The following is a 25388-nucleotide window of genomic DNA, read 5'->3' on the forward strand; positions in this document are numbered from 1 at the left end:
AGCTTAACAACCTGATTAAGTTATTTTTTCCTCATTTATTATAATTTACCTTTTTTTTTTAAACAGACGTAATATAAATCAAGATAAATAGATAACTTTGAAATTAAATACAGATTGATCAGGATGTGAAGATTAAACTATCCAGTATGGTGACCTCCACCTACTCTTACATTCCTTATTCACATGTTGTTCATATGTAGCATAAATTAAAATTTTGGGGGCTTGCATAATTTTCTTTATGATTTTTAATTGAAATAATAGAAACAGAACTGATTTATTTTTAAATGCTTTGTCATTTACGTAAACCAGATTTTTGTGTATCTGAAGTCTGTAGAGTACTCGACATCACTGCAGGTGTTCTGCCTGTTCGCTTGCACACTTGTCATGATCAAAAATCTGAGGCTTACTTGCATGTTTCTTCAAAGTGATTTATGCCTCACTTAGAGCAGTGTTCAGAAAAAACAGCTTCAATGTCACTCAGCTGGAGAAGTCTCCTAATAAGTGTGAGGAAGGACAACCATAGTCATGCCTTTTAAAGTAATATTTCTCTGAGGAAAAGTGTTGGTTTCAGGTTTTTTCCCTTAAAATGGCGTGTTCCTGCTCATAGCAGCGACTGTGTTCTCCTAAGGAAAAGAAATTTCCACATGAACACCCCCATAAGTAGCATATTAAGCTTCAGTAATTGTTTTAGTGGTGAGAAAACTTGTCTGCTTGAGCGGATACCAGAGATGTCTGTGGGTAAGGCGTGAAGCAAAGTTGTTACTTCTCAATACATACCGTCGGCTGGAAAATCTTCACAGTTCCATCTTAGTTGGTGTGCTTTCAGCTGAGCTTCCATTAAAGGGTTTTTCTTTAGAAAGACCAGATAAAGGAATAAGTTATTTTCCTTATCCTCCAGTATCAGCTTCTACTGATTTTTTTTTTCCTCTGTAGAGTGTTGTCCCATACATATGTACAGGTCAAGCCACAAAAAAGGAAAATATAGAGGAACAAATCTGGAAAAGCAGTGGGATGATCCCTAGGAAAAAGGAAGCAGGGGGTGGTGAGTGATCATCATCCGGTATGTCAGAGTGTGTGAGGAAGAGGAAACCTGCGTGCAGGTTATCCCACCCAAGCCACCAGAAGCGTATTACCTGGCAAATGGTTGTATAATTTCCACTTGCTTTGATAGGCAATGAACTGTGGAGTAGATGTTTTACTCCAGTGTTCACAGATCCCAGCCCAGAGCCATCACTTTTTTTATGCCTTTATGCTATGTAAAGCACTTCTCTGCCTGGTCATGACCATTAAAATGAATGTATTAATTATGTTAACAACAAATATAGGATTATTGATTTGAGTTCAGATTTAAGCATCTTCTATGGATTAAAATTTTTCAGTAAAAATTGGATTTTACTGATATTTCTGTATGTTTTTTATTTTTTACTCCACAGATGATTCAGACCATCAGGACTCTAGTTGAAAATACAGATAGCTTATATGAGAAGATAGTACAGTGTCAGAAATCAGGTAAGTACAAGCTGGTTTTTAAAAATGTTATAAAGAACTTACTGCATTTTTCTTTCCAAAACCCTTAATGAAGTTTAATTATTCAACTGTAGAAAAAAAACAACAAAGAAAGCCACACACCAAAAACCCCTACCAACCAAAAAAACCCAAACAAAAAAGATTATTGTGATTTAGGCACGTAGAATAACAGTGAAAAGGACATTTCAGATCAAAGAGCCATAGAATTACAGCTTGGCTTTGGAAATTGTGGGTATTTTATGTATGAACAGCAGCTTGTCAATATAAGACATTTCCACAAATGCAAACATAGGATTACAGGAAAGAAGGAGAATGATCTTCCTTCCCAATCACTTTTTTTTACCATTTACTCCTATCTCTACTTTTCTATCTGTTCAGAGTAAAACTGGTTTTGTAGACAGTTACATCTGTCAGGCTTTTCAAACCACATGGATGCAGATCTTTTTTAAACTTCATTATGACCTACTGGCCTCATCGGTTTTCTGAAAGTTTTTCTGGTATGTATTTGATAGTTCTGGATTTCTGAATCTCCCCATTATTCATAGCACACATTCCTAAGACACAGAACTATCAAAATATTTGGAAATTTTTATTTTTCCTAGTTACTTCAACCTGTAAAACGTAGAATAGAATCATAGAATCATAGAATAGTTAGGGTTGGAAAGGACCTCAAGATCATCAAGTCCCAACCCCCATGCCATGGGCAGGGACGCCTCACACTACACCATGTCACCCAAGGCTTCATCCAACCTGATCTTGAACGTTGCCAGGGATGGAGCACTCACAACCTTCCTGGGCAACCCATTCCAGTGCCTCACCACCCTAACAAGAAATAATTTCCTCCTTATATCCAATCTAAACTTCCCCTGTTTAAGTTTTAACCCGTTACCCCTTGTCCTATCACTATAGTCCCTAATGAAGAGTCCCTCCCCAGCATCCCTATAGCCCCCTTCAGATACTCATAAATACCATGAGTGAGTATTTATGGTTATTTTCATATGTGACTACTCTGCAGATTTTGTTTTCTTAATAGTAGCAAATACATGGCTGTATTTTGAATCTGTGCCGAAAGCAGTGTTAATGACACAGGGATGTTTTAATTACTGCTGAGCAGCACTTACACAGAGCCAAGGCCTTTTCTGCTTCTCACTCCACCCCTGAGCTGGCTGGGGGTGCACAAGAAGTTGGGAGGGGCACAGTCAGGACAGCTGACCCCAGCTGACCAAAGGGATATCCCGGACCATATGGTGTCATGCTCAGCGTCTAAAGCTGGGGGAAGAAGAAGGAAGGAGGGGGGCATGTTCTGAGTGATGGTGTTAGTCTTCCCAAGTAACCAGTATGAATGATGGAGCCTTGCTCTCCTACAGATGGCTCAACACCCATCTGCCCATGGGAAGTAGTGAATGAATTCCTTGTTTTGCTTTGTTTGCACGTGTGGCTTTTGCTTTACCTGTTAAACTGTCCTTATCTCAACCCATGAGTTTTCTCACTTTTACTCCTCCAGTTCCCTCCTCCATCCTGACACAGGGGGTGTGAGCAAGTGGTGATGTGGGGCTTACTGGCTGAAGTTAAAGCACAACAACAAAACTCAAAAAATACTGTGCTGCCATTAAGTCACTGTCTTGCAGACTTGCACATTTAACTTCTTGAATGATTTCCCATTTTTGTGGTTACAGTGTGCCATATTTTTTTAGCTTTATTAATGTCTGAAACAATTTAGATCCTTGGGTAAGGAAAAAGCTAATTGCCTGTTTTACCTTGTATTTTAGAATTGTTGCCTTTCAGAGAAGATTGCTTTTTACTAGCTCATATGGATTTTAGTAAACTTCATATATTTAATTTTCTTGAATCTTACAACCGTATTTCACATGAATTGAAGCTGGGGCCAAGAAGCTTTTGTTTTAAGAATGCTAAAGACTTACTGCTAAAGACTTTGTGTTAAATAACGGAGATTTTGATCTCATTTAAATGAGAAACCTCCAGCTTGATAACATAAGCCTAAATGTGGATTATGCAATAGATCCTGCTGTTTAGGGCTGGTTTAGCCCTGCAGGGTCAAGGTACTTTTTAAGATGAATGAGCTGAATTGAACTGCTTTTTAATATCAGTGGTTTTTAAAGATTCCCTTATGACTAATTGATCTCATAATATTACTGTATTTAATTCTGAGTAAAAGATTGTATGTTTTCCTGTGTAGTTTCTTGATAAGGAAAAAGCAAAATTATGCCATCATCTGGGCTTCTTTGCTCTACTCAGAGTGAAAAAGCTGCTAAAATGAGAAGAAATAGTGAAGCTGCAAATATGCAGTAAATTTTTATTGTTACGAGTAGTCTTATAAGAGAATTCTGTTAAGCAGAGAAAGTTGACTTGCTCCATTAAGCTGTTTTCTAACTTATGTTTAATAAGAAGACTTTAAAATTCAGAACTAATTTTAAAATAAATGCACCATTATTTCTCACTTAGTTTGCTCGCCTATTCTTTAGATGGCTGTTTTCAGAATTCAGGTTCTTTGCTGTTAATTTTCCTTAAGAACACTTAACTATAAACTTCTCATTTTGATTCTTTAGAATTAAACCACATAAAAAAGTTTTCTGTTTTCTTCCTATTGGCATATTAACTTTATCTCAACACATTCTGTTCTTAATGAAATAGTTATCAAAAGCATTTTAGATACATTAACTAATGAAAAGATATGGGAACCTAATACTGCTTTGATTCCCACTGTACTTCCATTCTTTAGCAATGTTAAGAAAAAAATCTGCATGACTTCAGAATTACTGCAGCGTCATTAACTTGTTGCTGTTAAGCCAACTAAAGATCCTGCAAGAAAAAAGAATGGGTGATGTAAAGGAATTTAAAGATAAAACAGTCCATCCCCTTAATCTGTAAAAGACCTGAAATTCTCCTTTTATCTTCTCTGTAGAGTAAAGAATTTGAATGTCTGGGTCACCTTACCCCATTCCTAACCTCCTCTTTACCCATCCTGCATCATTCTTGTATTTCTCTTGAATCTTCCTTGTTTTCTTTTTGTTTTATGTTTAAATACTGCCTGAGCTCATCACTGGTTGAAAGAGAGAACTGCAACTTAGGAATTTGTTTCAGTGTTCAGCAGTGGAAGCTCAAAAGGACATGCAGTATGCCAACTATTCATTAAATGATCAGAGGGCAAATAATGAGCATCCACGGTTTGCTGGTGACAAGGAATTACTGAACATAATCAAAGGTAGATATGGCTGTGAAACAGTACAGGGGATCTTGTGACACTGAGAATTACAGTGTGTGAAATGTAGCATCAGTAAGGGTAAGTTAATGTGTGTATGGGAAAAAGTAGCCTTGACAATACCTACAAAACAATGGAAATAAAGTCATTGTATACAGTTCTAACAGTGTCTGTTTACTGCTAATATCATGCAGAAATACACATTCCAGCACCGTGTGCTAATAATTCAGATAATTTTTTTCTGTGTTGTTTAAGACTTATAATTTTCTGTAGTCATCTGTGCAGCCAGATCTCTTGTTCAGGTTCTTATCTTCTGGGATGTCAGCTACACTGTCCTTTTTCTCTGAGATTGACCCTTACAGTTTTGCTTTAAGTATACCATTTTCCTGGCTTTCATTTTGATGATGTCTGTCCCTGTATTCCTTTCTATACTTCTTCCTCAATGTACATCCAGACTGAGCTGCTTTCACTTTTCTTCTGTTTGCTCATTTGGTAGCAAGGGTTTCTACTGCCTATATACGTTGTCAGCCATCGTCATGCTTTCTATCATGTTGTCCCACATGCTCACTGTAAACATCCACTAGGCTACTTCCTTTGAATTGTTTTTTAAAAGCCATCCCACAAGCGCAGCTAGATTGACACATGTCCTCCTACCACCTTAACCAAAATAGTTTTTGCTGCTTCCTTGTCCTCCCCACTCTTTCTTTACCCATCTGTTCTCTTTTTTTCCTCATACTTTGATTCTAACTTGTTGGAGCAGGGGCTGTCTTATTTATTCCATCTGTGCAGTGACTAAAATAGCAGGGACTTAGTTTATTAAATAATGCAAATAGTAAAAGACGTAAAATTAGTACATTTTCTAACATGTACTCCAAAGCAGTCCTTCAGGAGTTTCAGGATGCGATTTCAAGAAAGGGAATATCAAGCCATTCTGGATGCTGTCAAAGATAAGCACAGTACACAATATCCATTGGGAAAAAGTTATGTCTTAACTGCATGTAGAAAAAGATGAGGGTGATAGTTCTACAAGCACTGCAAATAGTTCTTGTTTAAAATTTAAGTAAGAAAGTCGGTATTTTTCTAATAGCTGTAGCTCTCAGTTCCCCACTGCTTAAGCTTTTCAGCAAAACAACACGTTTACTGAGCTGTTTCTTTTACTATTTGTTCCTGTTATTTGCATTCTGAATTGGTTTTTGACTTAGGGTCCACCAAAACAAATCATGTAAGAGGCAAAAAAAAGGTAGTATTCTATGTTATGTACAGATTAGATAATCCCTTAATAGAGGAAAAGAAATTTATACAATTAAATCTTGATGAGCACTTTTGACTGGGTATGCAATTGAGGGTTTTTTAAGCAATGAAAAGGAGTGACTACATCAGTTGTTCCCAGCATTTGTGTAGTTATCACTGACTTGAAAGAGAATTTGTGATATTCATGTCCTGGGTCCTGTGGAGTTTACACAAGTTCATCAGAATTTGTTAATCCATGTCTTCTGAAATAATGCCCATTATCAGCCAGTCTTCTGATGAGGAGGCACTGCATTGAAACTGTGGCTTCATAAGTAGGGGCTGAAGAAATGCTGCTTTATCTGTGTTGGACTTTGTAAGTGACCAGCGTTTAATGTGTTTACATCAGTGGGACATGCTGATCTTAGAATTGAATCCTTTACTGTATTTTTCATGAAGTTCACTGTTAAAAGTAAGCAATGTACAATATTTACCACCATCAAATAAACTCCAACATCACCTGCTATGACTAAAACAGCACTTTGAGGCCCCTCTCTGTCAGTAATAAGTTTTTCTGATATACCTGAGTTTCTCTGTTTTCTCATTGTTCCCATTATTTCTAAGCCAGCTATCAAATTATTGTAAGTCCTTTCTCCACACTTGTCACATCATTTTGAAGGTTTGTTAGCACAGTAGGCTGTCTCTGAGAGTTAAGGAAAGGTGTTAATAAAGGACATATTCAGTACAATCCTTTATATGTCTCAACTTGATGTATTCAGTCCATCATTTTTGCATGTTTTTTATTCTTTCCTCTTTACTCTGTCTGCTTCATTTTTTCTACATTTTTTCTTCCTATTTGTCCTTCCTCAGGCTACTCCATTAAGCATCTCCAGGTACAGCTCCACAGCAGCTCAGGTTATACTGTCGTATATATTCCGTAGCTCTGTAATGCTGGTCCTCTCCTATGCTTTGAATATTCTTGAAGCCACATTCTGCTGGGGTCAGGGTGGGGGGAAGTGCTTAGATCAACTTTGGTAGCGTTCATCAGTCTTTTTTTCTTAGCACTTAAATCTCTATACTGTTATTCACACCAGTCATACACCATATTTTTCATATATTGCTCCTTGTGTAAAACTCACTGTAATACACAGAATCATAGACTGGTTTTGGTTGAAAAGGACCTTAAGATCATTTAGTTCCATCCTCCCTGCCATGAGCAGGGACACCTCACACTAGACCATGTCGCCCAAGAGTCTGTCCAGCCTGGCCTTGAACGCTGCCAGGGATGGAGCATTTACCACTTCCTTGAGCATTCTCTTCCAGTACCTCACCACCTTCTCAGAAAAGAACTTTTTCCTTACATCTAACTTGAACTTCCCATGTCTAAGTTTAAGCCCATTACCCCTTGTCCTATCACTACAGTCCATGACAAAGAGTCCCTCTCCAGCATCCTTGTAGGCCCCTTTCAGATACTGGAAGGCTGCTATGAGGTCTTCACACGGCCTTCTCTTCTCCAGGCTGAACAGCTCCAACTTTCTCAGCCTGTTATCATATGGGAGGTGATTCAGCTTCTGATCATCTTCATGGCCCTCCTCTGGACTTGTTCCAACTGTTCCATGTCCTTTTTATATTGAGGACACCAGAACTATAGAGAGTGCTCCAAGTGGGGTCTCATGAGAGCAGAGTAGAAGGGCAGGATCACCTCCTTTGACCTGCTGGTCACGCTCCTTTTGATGCAGCCCAGGGTACAGTTGGTTTTCTGGGCTCTGAGCACACGCTGAAGCCGGCTCATATTCAGTTTTTCATCGGCCAACACCCCTAAGTCCTTTCCCTCAGGCTGCTCTGAGTCTCTTCTCTGCCCAACCTGTAGCTGTGTCTTGGATTGCCTTGGATGGTGGTGTTTTTTGAGGATTCTGATATATTTTGTAGAAGGGTGGATGATCTTCCAGGCTTGCAGATGTTCTCAACATTCTTGTTCACTCCTCCCAGGGCAAATGCTTAAACTAACACAGACTTTTGTATTGTCTCTGGAGCTTGCCTCTTCATATGAAGCCTTTTTTTCCCACACTGTTCATGTAATTCTAGCCCAGTAAAAGATCAGATTGTATTAATGATGACCCTCTAGAGCTCCACACTCAACTTTCAGCAACCTCGGGGAGAAGAAATGATTGGAAAATTTGGTTATATACTGGAAGTCAGGATAACATTGTAAGAAGCTAAAACAGAGCTCCTGGTTTTAAATAGCCTTTCCCAGTACAGGAATATTTACAAAATTAACCTATTATATTGGCTTGTAGTTTGTACTTTTAGTGGTTGACTTATATCTGCAAAAATTATTAAAGAGTTAAGATTAATTGTATTTCTTAAGATATAGAGAAGTATGCTAGAGTGCACAAATGCAGCACACATTTTATATACCAAGATGTGCTTGAAGGCTGTGCTGCTATGCTAACTAGAATCTAATCCAAAACGGTAAGAAAGGATGAGGAATCTGTTTATTCCCCTGTGGATTTTCTGTATCTACACATGACAGTTTAACTAGTACAACACCTGCTGACACAGACTAACCCACAGTTCCAATCTGTTAAAAAAAAAGCAGAGATAGTGAAGTGTTATAATATGGTTATATATAATATAATATATATAATATATGGTTGAAAGAGAGATTTCATAACATGTTTTATTAAAAGAAGTGCTGAAAAGTTGAACAGGATTTCAGATGTACTTTCCTGCTCTTTATATTTTGAACAACAACAACAAATTCCAAGTTAAATAAAATTGATAGGATGGCTCTGGGTTTAAATTTAATGTGTTAATAAAGCAATTTGAAAGAAAAAGGTACCAAATTTTTCTGGTGCATTGGGTGACAGTAAAGAAAAGTTACATTATTGTGGAAGCAAAAGAGATAGGAATTACTATTGCCAATGAAACAATGTGGGCTCAGGAGGATCTGAAGACTGGGAGAAATTACAGTGTACCATAAAGCAATGTCTATATTAAGTCTGCTTTCTAGCATTAGATAAAATCAAGGTGTTTTTTTTCCTTAGACTTTTGTTGGCCTCTCTTGAGGATCAAGGCTGATAAATAAAAGATGGAAACAGCAGCCTGTGGAAAGAATGTTCTCCTTTGGAGTTCTGTTTTTGCCCTTTAATGTCAGTGGTAGTTCATTCTCATATGTGGTACTGGCTTAACTTCACCCACAGTCTATCTTTTCAAAGGACTGTCCTTGTGGAATAAAGTTTTCTGTACGTTGGAGATGGAACACTGCACATTGCCGTAAAGGTTGGAATAATTGAAAAGTACTGAACAACTAATTTTGTTAATGTAGTTCTGTCAAATATTAGTCTAAACCTACTGAATGCACATAGTTCAGACCTGGAGCTTCTTGAAGCTGGTGCACACTTAGGATCTGCAAAGAAATTCTGATTCTCTAGTTACGACATAAAATATTTTGGGTGACTTCAGTGGGAAGCAGGTGCTTGAGGATTTAATCGTTATTCATGTTAAGACTCAGTTTTTACAGTTAGCAGTGATACTTAGATAATACAGAGGTGTTCTGAGTATTAATTTATTAAGATTCATTTTAAGCCTTTGTATGGAAACTGTTCTGTAAGCAAAATATGTGAAAATTTACAAGTGTAGTGACTTCTGTTTCTTCTCTAACATGATTTATTTGATTTATTGTTGATGTGATCTGGTAGCCAGACTCCCAACCACTTTCCTGATAAACTTACTTTAAGAGGAAATTGTGAGATTGAAATACGTGACTGTTTAAGGAATATAATCTTGAGTAAAAAAACTCAGAAATGTATTTAATACTGTAAAAAAACTAAAATCCTGGCTTTCAAAGATGTGGCCAAGTATAGCAGTTGAATGTGCAGATTAAATATTTATATGTGGAAATGAGTACTTGCAGCTTAATTTCCTAGAATTCTTTCCTGTATCACCATTTAACCTACGCAGTGTAGGAAGAAATATTTTAATGTATAAGTTATTTTCTTGGATTTTTTTCTTGGAAAGAACAAATCTATCTGTGCAAATTATTCACAGAAACTTAGTAAGCTAGCAGCCTTCCAGTGTCTGAACGGGGCCTATAGGGATGCTGGGGATGGACTCTTCATTAGGGACTGTAGTGATAGGACAAGGGGTAATGGGTTCAAACTTAAACAGGGGAAGTTTAGATTGAATATAAGGAGGAAATTCTTTCCTGTTAGGGTGGTGAGGCACTGGAATAGGTTGCCCAGGGAAGTTGTGAATGCTCCATCCCTGGCAGTGCTCAGGGCCAGGTTGGACGAAGCCTTGGGTGACATGGTTTAGTGTGAGGTGTCCCTGCCCATGGCAGGGGGGTTGGAACTTGATCTTAAGGTCCTTTCCAATCCTAACTATTCTATGATTATATGAGTGTACATATTTGAGAGCTGTATGGTATTTTCCTTCCATTTAAAAAAATATTTAATGTTTATTTTTATTACTTATTACTCTTTTAAAAAATAATTTATTTCCTTCTAAACCAAAGTGCTCTACCAAGAATGAAATAAAATATATTTGGTTTGACTGAAGGTAAGTGCTTACTTGCAGTATTATCAGCATGTATTTTATGGTTTGCTACCAATTTCATATTATGGTTTGCTACCAATTTCATATTAGGTCTACTCAGTAAACACATTTATTGCCAAAGTTTTACCCTTGTGCTATTCGATTAAGGTATTTTTTAAGAGAAAAAAGCCTGCATCAGGAGAAGCCTACCTGCTGCGTAGTTGTGTCTCAGCTAGTTGAAATCATGCTCTTGGCAAGAAAGCCTTCATCAAAGAAATACAGTATAACAAGTGTTGTGCTCACTGTTTTGCTAAAGGCTCCTTAAAAATTAGGAACTCAGCTTTCAGTTGGTTGTATTCCAGGGCTTTGTGATAATAACTCTTAGAAAAGTCAACAAATTGCAGTCTTCCAAACAGTCTGAACTCCTTCTTATCTTACACACATGTACTCAAACTCTCTATGTTTTGGTCTCTTTTCACATCTTGATTTTAATAAACATGTAGTTATCATCAGAGTTTTCCAAAAAAGAAAATACATATTTTACAGTTTAAAAAACCCAAAATATAAATACATGCAGCTCAGTGACTTAAGGCGACTTACCTTTTTAGTATATGCTTCTTAATTAGTTTTAAAATAGCAGAAATCACTTCATCTGCTTTATATGTCACTTTTTAATCAGTATCTTACATATACTACTTTGAAACTGCAGTGAAAGCCCAGTAGTGGGAGGAATTGCTAACCAATTTTAAATAGGTGTTATTTCTAGTCTGTCATTAAGGATAGTGAATTTCATATGGCATTATTTCATTTTGAAGAAATAAAAAAACCTGATTTTTCTAAGCTAAATACGGTTGGAGACAAGTAAATTTCAGTAGTGTGTATATATATATATATATAAACAATGTTGGTTTTCACATAAATCTCCAAATTATTTTTTCACCTCAAAATACAGTGTTGGCTCTTCAACAGCATGCAGGGCAGCAATAGAAATGCATCTTCCGTGTTCCAGCATTTCAAGTGTCAGCAAAACAATACCATGCCTATTGTAAATTATGAAAGGTTTTGTATCTGCTGAATATGTTTGTGATAATTAAAATATTGAGAATCCAGGACCATAAAATACAGCTAAGACTGCAATCTGGAATATTCTGAGAAGTGATGGCTCAGAATTCTTATTAGCCTGTCAAGACTGTTATATTGCCTTGTATGTTTTATTTGGGAAGAAAAAGTTTGTTATTAAAGTATGTCATAGCAGTAAGACACCCCACTTTCTATACTGTCATCAGTCCTTGTTTAGTTCAGAAACAGAAATATTCCTTCAGAATATGCTAAGCATAAGTTAATGCAGGTTTGAGGTCTTCCATGTAATACTATTTAGAGAGATCACCATGCAGCTGGTTGAGGAAACACAGGGCTGGGAGATCCTGAATTCTACTTCCAGGCACAGTTTTTGTAAATCGATCATGTCAGCTCTATTTTAAAATGAATATGAGTTTTTTGAGTAATTTTGTGCTTTTCAAGGCTGCTTACAGAACCACATCTACAATGGTTATAAATTTTACATAAATTCCAATTTTACAGACAAATATTCATCCTGATATTGTCCTTTAACTGAAATGATTCTTTGATGTCCAAGGTCTTACCTGACTGATCTGTATCTAGGGAACAATTACTCCTCTTCTGGTTTTCTTTTTGCTAGACTAACCAAGCAAGTTTTTATTAGTCTTCTCACATGATACAGGGTTCTTACTGCATTGATCAGCTTTATAGCACTTCCCTTTTTCTCATGCTCTTTGAAGTTATTGAAAATGGGAGAAAAGAATTGTACATTAAATTTCAAAAGAGCATCTTGAATGGCAAAGTATTCCCAGAAGGGATGAAGGAGTTTTAAAGCTATCTAGCTTGTGTGTTCCAGGGTTAGGGTAGAGGGGCTGAGCGAGAGGGAAAAGTTGAGATATCATGAAATTCAAACTAATCAGCATTCACTGGGGAACCAGAATGTGATTCAGCACTGAAGGAGAAAAAACAGTGATTTGGAAATACTGAAAGACTGCTTATCAGGATGCTTTAAAGAAGTGTACTGCAGAGGAGAAAGATACACTGTGAAATCTTTGGTTATGATTGGGAAAATTTGTTAGCAGGATTGTATTGAGTTTAAAACCCTGCTGTTAAATCATGCTATTCCTATTTTGTTACATATATTGTAGTGTATTTACATGAGTTACAATAGTTGGGATGAATGAGCTCCAAAATTTAGCAATATAGTCTCAGTATTTAGGGTTCTGTATTTTCATGGTGCTCTAGAATTGTAATGTTGTAAGTATGGATCTGTGCCTAATCTTTCCATGATCATATTGGAAGTTTATTTTTTGGATGATGTGAACAGGAAATGGATACTTGGAAATAGTGATGGATGAATGAACTTCAATTTCTCACCTGGTTAGAAATCTGTTTGGGGAGAATAAAAGATGAATGGTTTACTTGAGGCTGCACTATAGAGGCAGAGCTAGAGCTATGGAGAAATATTTGAAATAAAAACAATAGAGTAGTTTAATGCAGGAAAAATATCTGGCATTTATTTTCATTGTAGTAAAAATTAAAATACTAAGAAAAGCTAAAAAGAACAATCTTTTCTTCTAAATGAATTTATGAATAATTTTTTAATGTGTGTATATATATATGTATACACACATACATATATATATACACACACTGGCCTGAGCTAAGGGAATTGAGCTAAGGGAATGTACAAAAAAAACATTCAGTTGAATTTCATAACAAGACATGAGTGTCAGGTAGAAAGATTACAAAGAATAGGTACCTTAAAAAGTCCTTAAAAGTCAATCCACTGTAGGATTGACAGCCCCTGCGAGTTCGTATGCGTCTTCCATGATAGTAAATTACACGTAAATTTCGAAGCACATACATTCACTGGGCAAATAGAAGATCGCAGTCAACTTAGTTACAGTTTTTACTTAAGCTTATAACTTGATTTTACATTCATAGGTGTAAGTCGCAACCTTTTGCCAGCCTTTGCCCTCAAAAATGCCTTTTATGTTTTTCCTGATGGAGATTCTGAGAGCTTGGTTTAACGTACGACTTCCATAGGAGAGTTGCTGTAATCCATGGCGGGCTGATGTGTGTACTCTTGGAAGGCCAGTTTGCTTCCCCTGCATGAAGGAGGCCATTTAAATTTTATTTTTATATGACTTGTAGCAGCAGCATGGAAAGCAAGTTATTTTTCTTACATCTGTGCAGTGCGATGAGTTAAAATGAAAGCTTTGGTCACTCTACTCAATGTTTAGTTCAAGCTAATATGAATTTTGCCAGAAATTTTTGGTTTTAAGTTTGTCAGATATGAGTTTTGTGGAAACAGCATTTTACGTGGGTGTGGTAAAATGTCCTTAGCAGTTCACTTGGTAGTCCTCCTTCACAGTTACTCCTTGTCTCCTCAGGGGTAAGGTGGGAAGGTTACTTCTTGGGCTGGCCGCAGCATGTAAGCTGTTAGCTGGACAACTATGATGTAAATTCAGTGCATAAAAGAGCAAGGCACAAAATAAATCTGTCAGGATGAAGTATTTCATGAAATTACTGTTTCCATCCTATAGCAACTCACAAAAAGGATTTTACATATGGTGCAACAAGTTCAGTTGTGCTTAAACAGTATTTTTGTATAGCAAATATTTGCTTTGCTCCATCTTTGTATGGCAGTGAACCAACAGGTACTTCAGTGTGGATTTTGGCGTAGAGAGATTTGTGTATGTTGGCATGTTTATACTGTTGCACATACTAGATCAGATACATTTGCGCTTGAAGAATAAAATTTCTGAGTGTTTTTCACTGTCCTTTTGCCTTACTACTTTCGAATCACTATCACTGTGATTACAAAAAAATGTGTTAAAATAGGTACTGTATTCCTCCCTCTTTTATTCTCTACAGCAATGGAGTTTCATGAAAACCTGCACAATATAGGAGCAAGAGAAGGCTTAAAAGAAAGAAAACTGCAAAAATCAGTAGAAAGTTTTACATGGAACATTACAATTTTAAAGGTAATGTGTCTTCCTTTGATTAGTTACTGTGTTTTTCCATTCACAGCTGACATTCTGATATTTTTACTGGTCATTATTTTGTGTCACAGTTTAACCATGTTCAGTTTAATTTATATAACTTGAAAACATCAGGCTGTCAATGTGGATTTTTCTTCTTTTTTATTGTTGTGGGGTTGTTTCATTTAGTTTGCGTGACATTTTCTTCTTACAACCTTTTCACGTTAACGGGATCTGCTGTAGTCTGAAATACATGGGTGAAACAATTAAGTTTTGATTTGTGCTGGGAAGAAGCTATGCTGCTGCTTAAACCCTGCTTTGTGATTTGGAAGGGAGAAAAAGTGCTGAGGTTAATGCTGTTACTGAAAAACAAAAGGGAAGGTGTTGCTGCTGCAGTCAGTGATGAATGATGAGTAATGATACATACAAATTATACTGTTAATTCAGACTGGAGTAAGCTGAGTGTATATGAGCTAGAGATTCTCTTTGCATTTTGTTGAGTGCATTTGCTTACATTTTGATGCCATAATAAATGATGAAGTATAAAAATACCTTTAGCCAGAGACCCTCAGAAAACTAGAATGTGGAACAGTTTGGGTTTCTTATCGCTGGTCTTTCATCTCAGCAGAGTATAGGCAAATTTATAGAGATAGCAAAACTGCCTCCATTAATTTATTCCCTTGACACTATCTTCCTAGCCCAAATTACTCAAGTTTTGCGTTTACATGCACTAATGAGTTCTTCTGTCCCACTCAATCAAAAGTTTCCTCACTACGTTAAACTATAAAGCCTGTTTTAATTATAAAGTTATTTTCTCCTACATATTTTCTTATTGTTAGTCCTTATTTAAAGTAGAATTCCCTATCACCTCTTCTTACAGTGAACTACTACAGAAAAGCAGTAATGTATATGTATTTCTCAAGGTTTCCATGCTGGTTTCAGCTGTTCAGCTTTTCATGGTGTTGCTTGGTGCTCTGCACTGCCCTTTGTGCTGTACTGCACAGATCTAATGCAGAGGAGAATCAAAATGAGGCAAAATTTGTTACAGTTTATACTGTTAATACATTCTAAAAGTATGCATACAGGTTTTACTTATAGGTAGAAGGAGCAGACTGTCACTTCATTAGAGTGAAGTTTCCTGAACACATACCTGCGTGGGATGTGTCAAGTACCATTCCTGTGCTACTTAGGGAATAGAAAGGAGGGGAGTCAGTTCACTGGGTTTGGGCAAATGTCAGAGAACTAAGTTACCGCTTTACTCTTCTGTCAAAGGCATCAGATACCAGGTTGGACAGGCAGAGCTCTTTAACATTGCCTGAAACAGCAGTACTTGTATTTCATCTCTACTTTCCATTCAGAACATAAGGGTTGGTGGGGAGGAGGTTTGAGGTTGATAAGTGACTGAAATGTGAAGTCATGATTTCTGTGTGAACTAGAAATCGAAGAACCCATGTGGCAGATCTGGCTCTTCAGAGCACTGAAGGGCTTTTGTGCATATCCTTAGGATTAATGTAATTACGGAGTTAGAAGGCCTTGCTTTTGGAGAGATTATTGAGAAAACCTCAACATTGACTTAGGTTTTTTTTTTTCTACGTTCAGGATGAAGTCCCTTCTGTAGGAAGGTGCAATTTGTCCCATAATGAATACTTTATTAAAAAAAATAAATTTGTGTGGTTTTTAATCAGTCTGTTATAAAAACTTTAACAGGAGTGTTACAGAAAGTTTTGGCACGTTGCTACATCTTAAAAGTTATTTACAGTTCATACATAGTCATCTATTAAGTGCTGTTGTTCACATTTAGATGTACAGAAAGTTGTAGGTTATGATTTGTTTGAACTAACACATCAAGGTTTTTTACTCCTAGCTCTTACCTGTAGGGTGTAGAAATAACTTCTCTTGTGTTGCATAATTAAATAGAAAATGTTTATCAGTTTCTACATTGCTACTCTTCCTGTCCGGAGAAAAAGACATTATGCAGTCATAATTTTGATCTAATGATGATGTTTTTGCATTTCCATTTTGCCAGTTCTCTAAAAACTATGTGAGGACAGGGATGGAAAGTGAATGCCCACATATTTTAAAATGAAAATTGATCAGGAGAGTGACAGTCTGAGAAGAAGAAACTTCTTTTTTCTGTTGAAACTTCTTTTTTCTGTTGAATTCCATGTCTGTGTCAAATTAACTTCCCTCTTGAACAGCACAAAAATAAACCCCTGTCTATTTAGTGGTCCCAAATTTTGCTGTTCCACAAGCAAGACAGTTGAGCAGCCAACATGTCTAAGGCAGTGCCGTGCTTAGATGGATTTAACTTTTTATTCTTGTAATTAGGAGCAGTATTTTACATGGTCTCTTGGCTATGGTTTAGGAATTGCTGTGTGGCTCTGAACAGCCAGACTAAGCAACTCTGCTTGAGTGCCACCCTCAGCTCCCTCACAGAGGAGTCATAGAATGTTCACATGGTGTAGCTGATGTATTTTCCAAACCAATTAAGCTACATTTTACCCTCCAGGTACATATTGATTGTTAATTTTTTTTTTTCCAATTGGGACGTTTTGACAACAGTTGATGCAATGGAAAGATTGATAAAATAACAAAGCAGCTTAATTCTAGGGGAACTCTTTGTTTAGAACATCTGTTGTAGTTGTTAAATGTCTATATGTGTGCGTGTGTGCTCACACATCACAATTGCAACTTTAAAGGATTTTATTTTTCCTAATTTGAAGCCATATGGACAAATAAATTACTGGTATAGTGTGTTTGAATTCAGCTGAAGCATCTCTATCCAATTTATGTATGTGCACACATTCCCGTTCTAATGCACTCCACATATGCACATAGAGGTATTTGTTTAACTTCAGAACATGACTTACAGTAAATTTAGTCTGCTTTAGTGAACTTTACTGCCCATCTGAGAGATACAGAGATTGTACAGTGTTGGAATATGCCTCTCTTCCAAATAGACAATTTGAAAGATCATTTGCTAGTAATTTATTTATTGTTATTACGCAGACTGATGGCTCTCATCTTTTCTAAACATAGATAATCACATTTCCTGCCAGAAAGAGTATACAGTTGACGGAAGAAAATAACTCTAAGTGCTGTTGCAGCAGACTCCTACAAACAGCCTAATGTAACAATTTGCAGACTTTTGTGGCATAGCAAAACTTTGGGGAAAAAAAACACCCTAGAGTCTCAGAATATGAGATGCCCACAGGAAGAGCATAACAGATCTTCAAATTAGTCTTTGCAACAAAGAGCTGTTCTAAAACATAGGGTGAGTTCAATGGAAGCACTTGGAATGAAGGTGGGACTTCTAACTCCAGCATTTGTTAGATGCTTCTTGTTGGCTATGAGCTTTTAGACATGTCACATTAGAAAACATGAATTACTTTCCCTTAAAAGAAATCCCAAGACACGCAGTTAATGGCATCTATTATCTCTGTAATGACATTGGTTCCGCACCTACATTATTTTTATAAATGTATTTATAAATGGAACATTCAAGGCAATTATAGGGGTGCAACTTCTTACTTTATATACTCAGCCTCCCGCATCGCAGTTCAGTTTAGATGTCTGAAACTACTAGTCTCTTGATATTGGACTGATGGGATTCTGGTTCTTAATTAAAGTCATGTTTAGAAGTTAGGAAGTTGCGTCATTTATGTCCTGATTCTGTAAATGCCCTCAGCATGTCAGCTGGGCATGGAGCATTGTGTTATAGTATATATTGTTATATAGTGAGCAGCAAGCTTTGAGAAAGGGATACTGGCTTCTTACTTTTCCTGATACAAGCTTTGGGTCCTGGAACCTGAGCTAAAGCCCAGTCATTACTGATACAGTCTCTTGGAAAGAATGCTCATGCAGTTATTTCACATGTCATCTCTACATCTCAAGGGTTCATGCATTCACTGAAGAATCTGTTAACCAAAAATCATGAGTGAATATTTACCAGATTATAAAGGTAGCTGTGCTGAGACATAGTTGATGCTATGTCCAAATGACTGAAATATCTCACTGAATATCTCATTTCACAGATACGAGAACTGATAGGAACCAATTTGGGTTTGACTTAAATTACCCTTAAATTACCTTTCAGGAGCTGTGGTATGAAAACACTGCCTCTTAGCCAAAAGCTTCAAAAAACCAAACAGATGATTTTTAATGTTGATTAAAAAAAACCCCAAACAAATAAACCAGATCGTTGATGCAGGCGATATTGTCATAGAATCATAGAATAGTTAGGGTTGGAAAGGACCTCAAGATCATCAAGTTCCAACCCCCCTGCCATGGGCAGGGACACCTCGCACTAAACCATGTCACCCAAGGCTTCGTCCAACCTGGCCTTGAACACTGCCAGGGATGGAGCATTCACAACGTCTCTGGGCAGCCTATTCCAGTGCCTCACCACCCTAACAGGAAAGAATTTCCTCCTTATATCCAGTCTAAACTTCCCCTGTTTAAGTTTGAACCCATTACCCCTTGTCCTATCACTACAGTCCCTTATGAAGAGTCCCTCCTCAGCATCCCTATAGGCCGCCTTCGGATACTGGAAGGCTGCTATTGCGACAGAGGGGTAGGAAGGATATTGAACTGGGCTTCCACATTAAAATTCACATCTTGTATGGTTGTTGTTTATTAAAAGTTTATGAATGAATATCATTTTTGTTCTTTGATGTTCTTTAAAGTCTTTTTCATGTCTGCCTACAAAACAGCTTGGTGCTTGGTTCTGTTTGAGAAGCTTTTAAACATCAACATATGAAATAGGTATCAAACTTACATAATACTCAGTTCTGTCAGTGAATTTTAACCACAGTGAAGGAAAGGGAACAGCAATTGCTGTCTGCTGCTGTGAGAACTGTGCTCTCACAGTTTTGTTTTCTCTTGTGTTTTGTGAGGCCTGCGTTGGTCCTATTCCCAGTTGGGAATTACCACAAACTGCCTGTTAACCGCAGTGCTAGGGGTAAATTTGAGTTCTGTGGTGTGTTAGCCAGACAACACTAAGGACTAAATTTGTTTACACTTATCTGTGAGGTGAAAGCCTGACAAGGCAGCTCTGCATAGCAAGAATCATGGGTTTGGTTCTGTGACTGCTCCAGATCCCAGCATTGAGTTGTCTGTGAAACCAACTTTGCTTCTTTGAATGGGAAGGATTTTGTGTTTCTTATAATAAGTCTGTTTGACTAAAGGTCAAGCCATTGATAGGTTTCTCATATTTGCTTCAATGAATTCAGAGCAAGTAGCCTGCAGCAGTTCTGGGGCTGGTAAGAAGATGAACACCTGCATAGCCCATGGATCTGAGATATTACCGTCTTCCAGCTTGTAGTCAGTTATTACATTGTTTTTTAAATGAACTGCACCTACTGTGAAAATCAGGGTCTTATGGAGCTACAGAATGCATAGAATGTAAAGAATTGAATCTTGAGAGCCCTTGGACAGGAGATATTTGATACATAACTAGAGGGAATGTCTTTGAGTTCTTTTAATTGCAGGGAGCGGGGAGGGGCAATTTTTTCAGATGCATTGTATTTATCTTTTCAGATGTACTATGTTACTGTTCAACAGTGTTCACTGTGATTAGAACTTGAATTTTTAAGATGCATACTGCTTTTTTCCCCCAGCATATGGCTTCCTGATGGTACATCAGCAGAGCTAGGAACTTTACATCAGTTGCACAGACCTTTCTCACTTGAGCTTGTGCATATTCTGTAGCAGTGATTGGCTCTTGTTTCATCTTTGGATCAAGACATGCCAGCAGATAATGACAACACAGTTGGTTTCACAAACATTTTTCTGAGTTCAGTGGCATTCAGAAATCAGTCACTTCATTCTAAGTGTTGTAGAAGAGAGTAATGTACACAGATCCATTTTCCTATTTCACCCTTGTCTAAACTTGATCCCACTTGGGCAGATTTGTTTAATCTGGACCCCTCTTGTATTAAATAATCCAGTCCCATATCCCAGATCCTCTCTTGTCTACTAAATTAATCTTCCCTCATCAGTATTGTCCCTGTTACTTTCCAGTTCATACTGCCCCCTCTTCGCCTCCTGGAGAGATCCTCCCGATGAATTGTTTTCTCATCACCTTACTTGATTTCATTGTATTTTACAATCTTCTCCCTGCTCTGCATGTTCCTTTGTCTCTCTCACCAGCTTTTAGTCTCATTACCAAGCTCTGTCACTCTTTTTGAGTTGTTAGTCCTTCTACTTGTCTATCATTTTCAGGCTCTTTTCAACATGGTGGATTTTGTCAGTCTGTTTTCTTTCTGTATTCCAATCCCAAATGTTGTCTTAATCTTTCCCTTTCTCCACTCACCTGTCTAATCCAAATTCAGTGTTGTCACACTGTGTTCGTTTTTCGCTATTTCACAATCTCCTCTTTCAGTGAGATCTAGTCTCTACACAGTGCAGTCCAACATCGCTTTCTGCAGTCCTAGACTTCTTGCCAGGTCAGTCCCAAAGATCACTCTTGCCCCCTCCTTTTTTCCATCTGCCTTCTCTGCAGAGTCCCTGCCCCAGGCTCTTCTTCTCCTCCTCCAAGTCTGTCTTTTGGACTGCCTGCACTGGCAACCAAGTGTTGCTGGTAAGACAACTTGGAGAGGCCATACAGGACAACTCTGACTTTTCCTTCTAGTGCGTGTTCATTATTGTGTGGGAATGGAATATGCATTGTCTTGCCACATTGCTGGAGCTGTCAAGAGATGAAGAATGATCAAGAATAAATCCTGAGTAATTGTACTAATGTTCAAAATCTGATTTTTGTGTATTAAAAGCACATAACTGGATTCACTACTTTCTGCCTCTGAAGTAATTTGAATTACAAGTCCCTACTCCAAGTGGGAGTAGGGAGGGAAGGATAGAAGATTGTTTAAAAATTCTGACAGTATTTTCCTGTCTTTATTCTCAGAAGTGAATTAACCATATGGATGAGGGTAAAGAGTAATATTAAACAGTAATAATAATAAAATCTGCCAATGGCAAAAATCCTGCATAGAAAGTATAAGCTTAAGTAGTTAAAGTTTGGCAAGCACATAAACAACTGTGAAATCATGTTTTTTTAAAATGAGAAGTTTTGGGCAACCTTATTAATAGACTGTTGCTCGCAGCTCTGCCCATAATAAAAAACTTGATTAAAGTTCCAGAACTATATTCTGCTAATCCATGTAAAATGGATCTTGGGCTAGAAACAGATGCACTCCAGATATGACTCATTTAGTCTGCTGGAGTGTTTTAAATTAGTCTTTAGTTGTTTGTCAGTTTGGAAAAAAATATGTGATTTTTTAACAAAGTAGCCATGGTTTTCTTTAGCTGAAGCTTGTGCTGTGATTGGTGAACTTGCAGATTTTTTTTCCTGTTTGGTAATCAGAAAAATAACCCACTTTGGCTATTATAGTCTTGGATAAGGGGGGGGGGAGCATTATGTCTTTGAAGTAAGCAATATTTGTTTTCAATTTGTGTGCCTCAAATGCGTAATTCTGCTTACTTCATGCAGTAGTATTTATGTTCTGAGTTGCTAAAGAAGTAAGACAAGTATCACACCATTAGTGTGCACATGCTTTTGGCTAACTGCTGTTCTACCTCTCCTCCTTCATTTTTTAAACCAAAAAGTAAAGTTGGAGTTCAGCTTTATTTGGCAAAGGAGAAGAGACAACGTATCTGTTATGTCTTTAGAAGACAGATTCGCGTCTCTTCAGGAGAAATGTCTGTCAGGAGCCTGGATTTACACAGGACAGACACAAGTACCCCAGTTACAGGAAAAGGTGCAGTCAGTATTTATAGCTTACTAGACATTATAGGAACTGACAGTCTCAGGAAACTAGTACCTGAGGTTGGTTTCTTTGTGTGTGTGTTTTTCTCCCCTTCAGTTGGAAATGACACTGTTCAAGATCTGGTGTTTTTGAAGTACCATTTGCTTTTCTGTATTCTGTGGGGCAGTTCTCCTTTAGGAGGGCAGGCACAGTGCAGTCACTTCAGCCCTTGCAGACTTTCTGCATGTGTTTGTGAACTGTTCTGTGTGCACTAGTAAGACAGGCATGCTCACCATGTGCATATGGGCAGGGTAGGCAGGTAATGGCTGCAGGAAAGGCTGTCTATAGTCTTGATAATGAGAGCTGTTGCTGTTAGAGGGCTTTGATCAACACGAAGAGATGGAGTAGATAATGGTGCAGAACAGAGCCAAATCACCTGTCTGGGACAGTTTCTCTTACACCTTTACTTAAAACTTAATTACCATGAAGAGTAAGAGTGCAAGTAAAGAGGAATAACAATAGTGCTGAGCTGCAGACAACCCTGTGAAGTCTTTATCATCACTGTCCTTTTTATATGTCGGTTCCCAAGCTGTGTTTTTGTATTTTACACTTTGACAAACATTGATCCTTTACCATGCTACTATTGAATGAATCACATTGCTAGGGAAAAAAATAAATCTCTAAGGACCAAAAACCAAAACAGTTGAATGACTCCCTGAAGTATTAAAATCAGCCTTCACAATTTCTTCATGCAGAAACATTTATAGCCCCTGTGGATTATAAATACTGCACAGATTACTTTCCTGAAAACCATTAGGTAGAAATGATACTGTTCCCTTTGTTTATGCAACCGTTTGGCTCCAGAGAAAGCAAAAAGCTTGGTTCTTTCTAGTGTCAAGCAATCCAATATTGATACTTGGTTTAGGGTTTTTGGGGGAGAGGATAGGGTGGTTTTATAGTTGGTTTTTTGTTTTGTTTTGTTTTGTTTTTAAGAGGACAACTGTACCATTAATCTGAAACAAACAGAAGGGAGGAGGGGGGAAGAGAATCTTATTATCAATTGTGTATTTTAATTGCCTTTTTTTTTTTTCATAGGGACAAGCTGATCTTCTCAAATATGCTAAAAATGAAGCACTGGAGAATCTGAAACAAATCCATTATGCCACTCTTTCGTGTGGACTCAATAAGCCAGGCACTGAGAATGCAGAAATCTCAAAGCCCCGTCGAAGTCTGGAGGTCATACCTGAAAAAGCAGGTGATGAAAATGGAGAATGAGAGTATGCTCTTCTCGTAATTATGGAGTTTATAACTCTGCGACCAATTGTAGCTGCATTGGACATTTGCTTTGCACTTACTATTGGAAAATATTTGGAATCTTAAAGCACAACTGGAGAAGCTAATTACAATCTGTCGAAACTGTGAATGTATGTAGCAACTCTGCTTGTGAAGGCAATGATATTGTGTAACATGGGAATTACATTATTGGCCAAAATATAGTATATATGTAAAAGATACTGTAATTCAGTAATAGCGTGCTGAAAAGTTCATTATAGTGCCATAGGCAAATGAGCATTTTTTAAATGAGCTGTAACTAGTGGGAAATCAGTTGATGGAATTTGACAAGATGCCTTGATTTTCAAATGAAATGGATGCACAGGTCCCTTATTTCTTTGCACAATTTGTTAACTGTGCTGGTGCAGTGAATTATTCTCTTGAAAATCAGGCGCAAAAAAGTAGAATCCACATGTTTCACATTATATGTAATTCAGCAGCTCAGATATTTGGGTTTGAAGTGGTATTCATTTTATTGTTGAGCCATAAATTAAAATGAGAATGTAATTAGACAGTGATCACTGACTTCAGTGCACTATAGGAGAGCCATTACGTAAAAGGAAAATGTGCAATCAATCTGATAACATGTGTCAGAAGATACATACCTATTTTGCCTAAGATCTTCTGCAAATGTGTGTAGATAATGTGACCAAACTGCAAGCAAGATATTGTAAATAGTTTTTCATTTTGTGAAGTGCTCATATTAAAACAGGTTTTATGAGATTGCTCCCAGACAAGTAAAGCTTTTAACTAAATTTTAACTTTTTTATTTTTCAAGTATTTTCTTCCTTACAGAATAAGTGATATCTCAAAAAGCAGGTTTGTCAAAAAAAAAAAAAAAAAAAACCAAGAGAAAAAATATTGCTGTTCTGTTCTGGTTTTGGTTTTCTGACAACATTAGGTAAAGGTATTGTAGCTGATATGCTCATTGTAAAATACTATACCAACCTAGAGTGTTCTCTTACTGTTTCTGATTTAACAATAAAATGGACTATATAATTACAGAAGCTAATAAATTTGAAGAAAAAATTCTACAGAGATCAAAATGCAGCTTTTGTTCGGTTGTGGGGGAAAAGGGAAGATGGTGGTGTCTGTTGAAAAGGATTGTTTCAATTAGAGGTCTTCAAGACATATATTCTACACTGATCTTTATTTTTTTAACCAATTCAGATTGCATTCAGATTGTAATGAATATTTATATTTATATTTATAACATCCTGTAAATGTCAGTGGAGCTCTGACCAAGAACATCGGTGTACTCATGCTTAATCTAAACTGTTAGGGACTTAAATTTGTTTTCTATTCATTATAAAATGAGAAGGGGTACAGGGGGAGATTAAATCAATTTCCATAGTAAATACCACATTTTGAGCGTGCACTTTCAAATGCCAAACTGCCTGGGTTAGGAGCAGTTTTGGAAGGTGCTAAGCTCTTCTGTGTCTAGTGACAGATCATATGCCTCAGTATTACAGTCTTGCCAGAAGGGAGTTCTATTCTGTATTGTGCAAAACGAAACACGGAACCTGTGGGAAACAACTGTAAGTGTTGTTTTTTTGGACAGTCCTTCTCTATGTTACCAGCTGGAAGTCTTTCAATTGCACCTGAAGTTGATGGGAAACATCATGAAGTTCAGTGTTGCTAACTATATTCTGCTATGGTATGAAATCAGTCTTTGTACCATAGCCGGTATGATATAGGGCCAAATCTGTCAGATTTAAATCTGATTTATCCACAGAAAAATAACTGTGTTACATC

General features: G+C 37.2%; 1 protein-coding gene across 2 annotated transcripts in view; it reads left to right on the plus strand.

Annotated features, from left to right (window-relative positions):
* Positions 1–24394, plus strand: part of PLCL2 (phospholipase C like 2) — a 106668-nt gene extending 82274 nt beyond the window's left edge. The window contains exons 5-7 of one of the 2 annotated variants that reach the window (XM_061351049.1): positions 1434–1509; positions 14450–14559; positions 23397–24394. In XM_061351049.1, the coding sequence (XP_061207033.1) occupies positions 1434–1509; positions 14450–14559; positions 23397–23576 (366 nt within the window). In that variant the 3' untranslated portion in view covers positions 23577–24394. The remainder of the gene's footprint in view (positions 1–1433; positions 1510–14449; positions 14560–23396) is intronic. The other variant, XM_061351050.1, reaches the window with a different exon arrangement.
* The last annotated feature ends 994 nt before the right edge of the window (positions 24395–25388 follow it).

The sequence above is a fragment of the Neopsephotus bourkii genome, unplaced genomic scaffold, assembly GCF_033783945.1.
Source record: "Neopsephotus bourkii isolate Nb327-2 ecotype Australia unplaced genomic scaffold, CSIRO-AGI_Nbou_v1 NB_549, whole genome shotgun sequence".
Lineage (NCBI taxonomy): Eukaryota > Metazoa > Chordata > Aves > Psittaciformes > Psittacidae > Neopsephotus > Neopsephotus bourkii.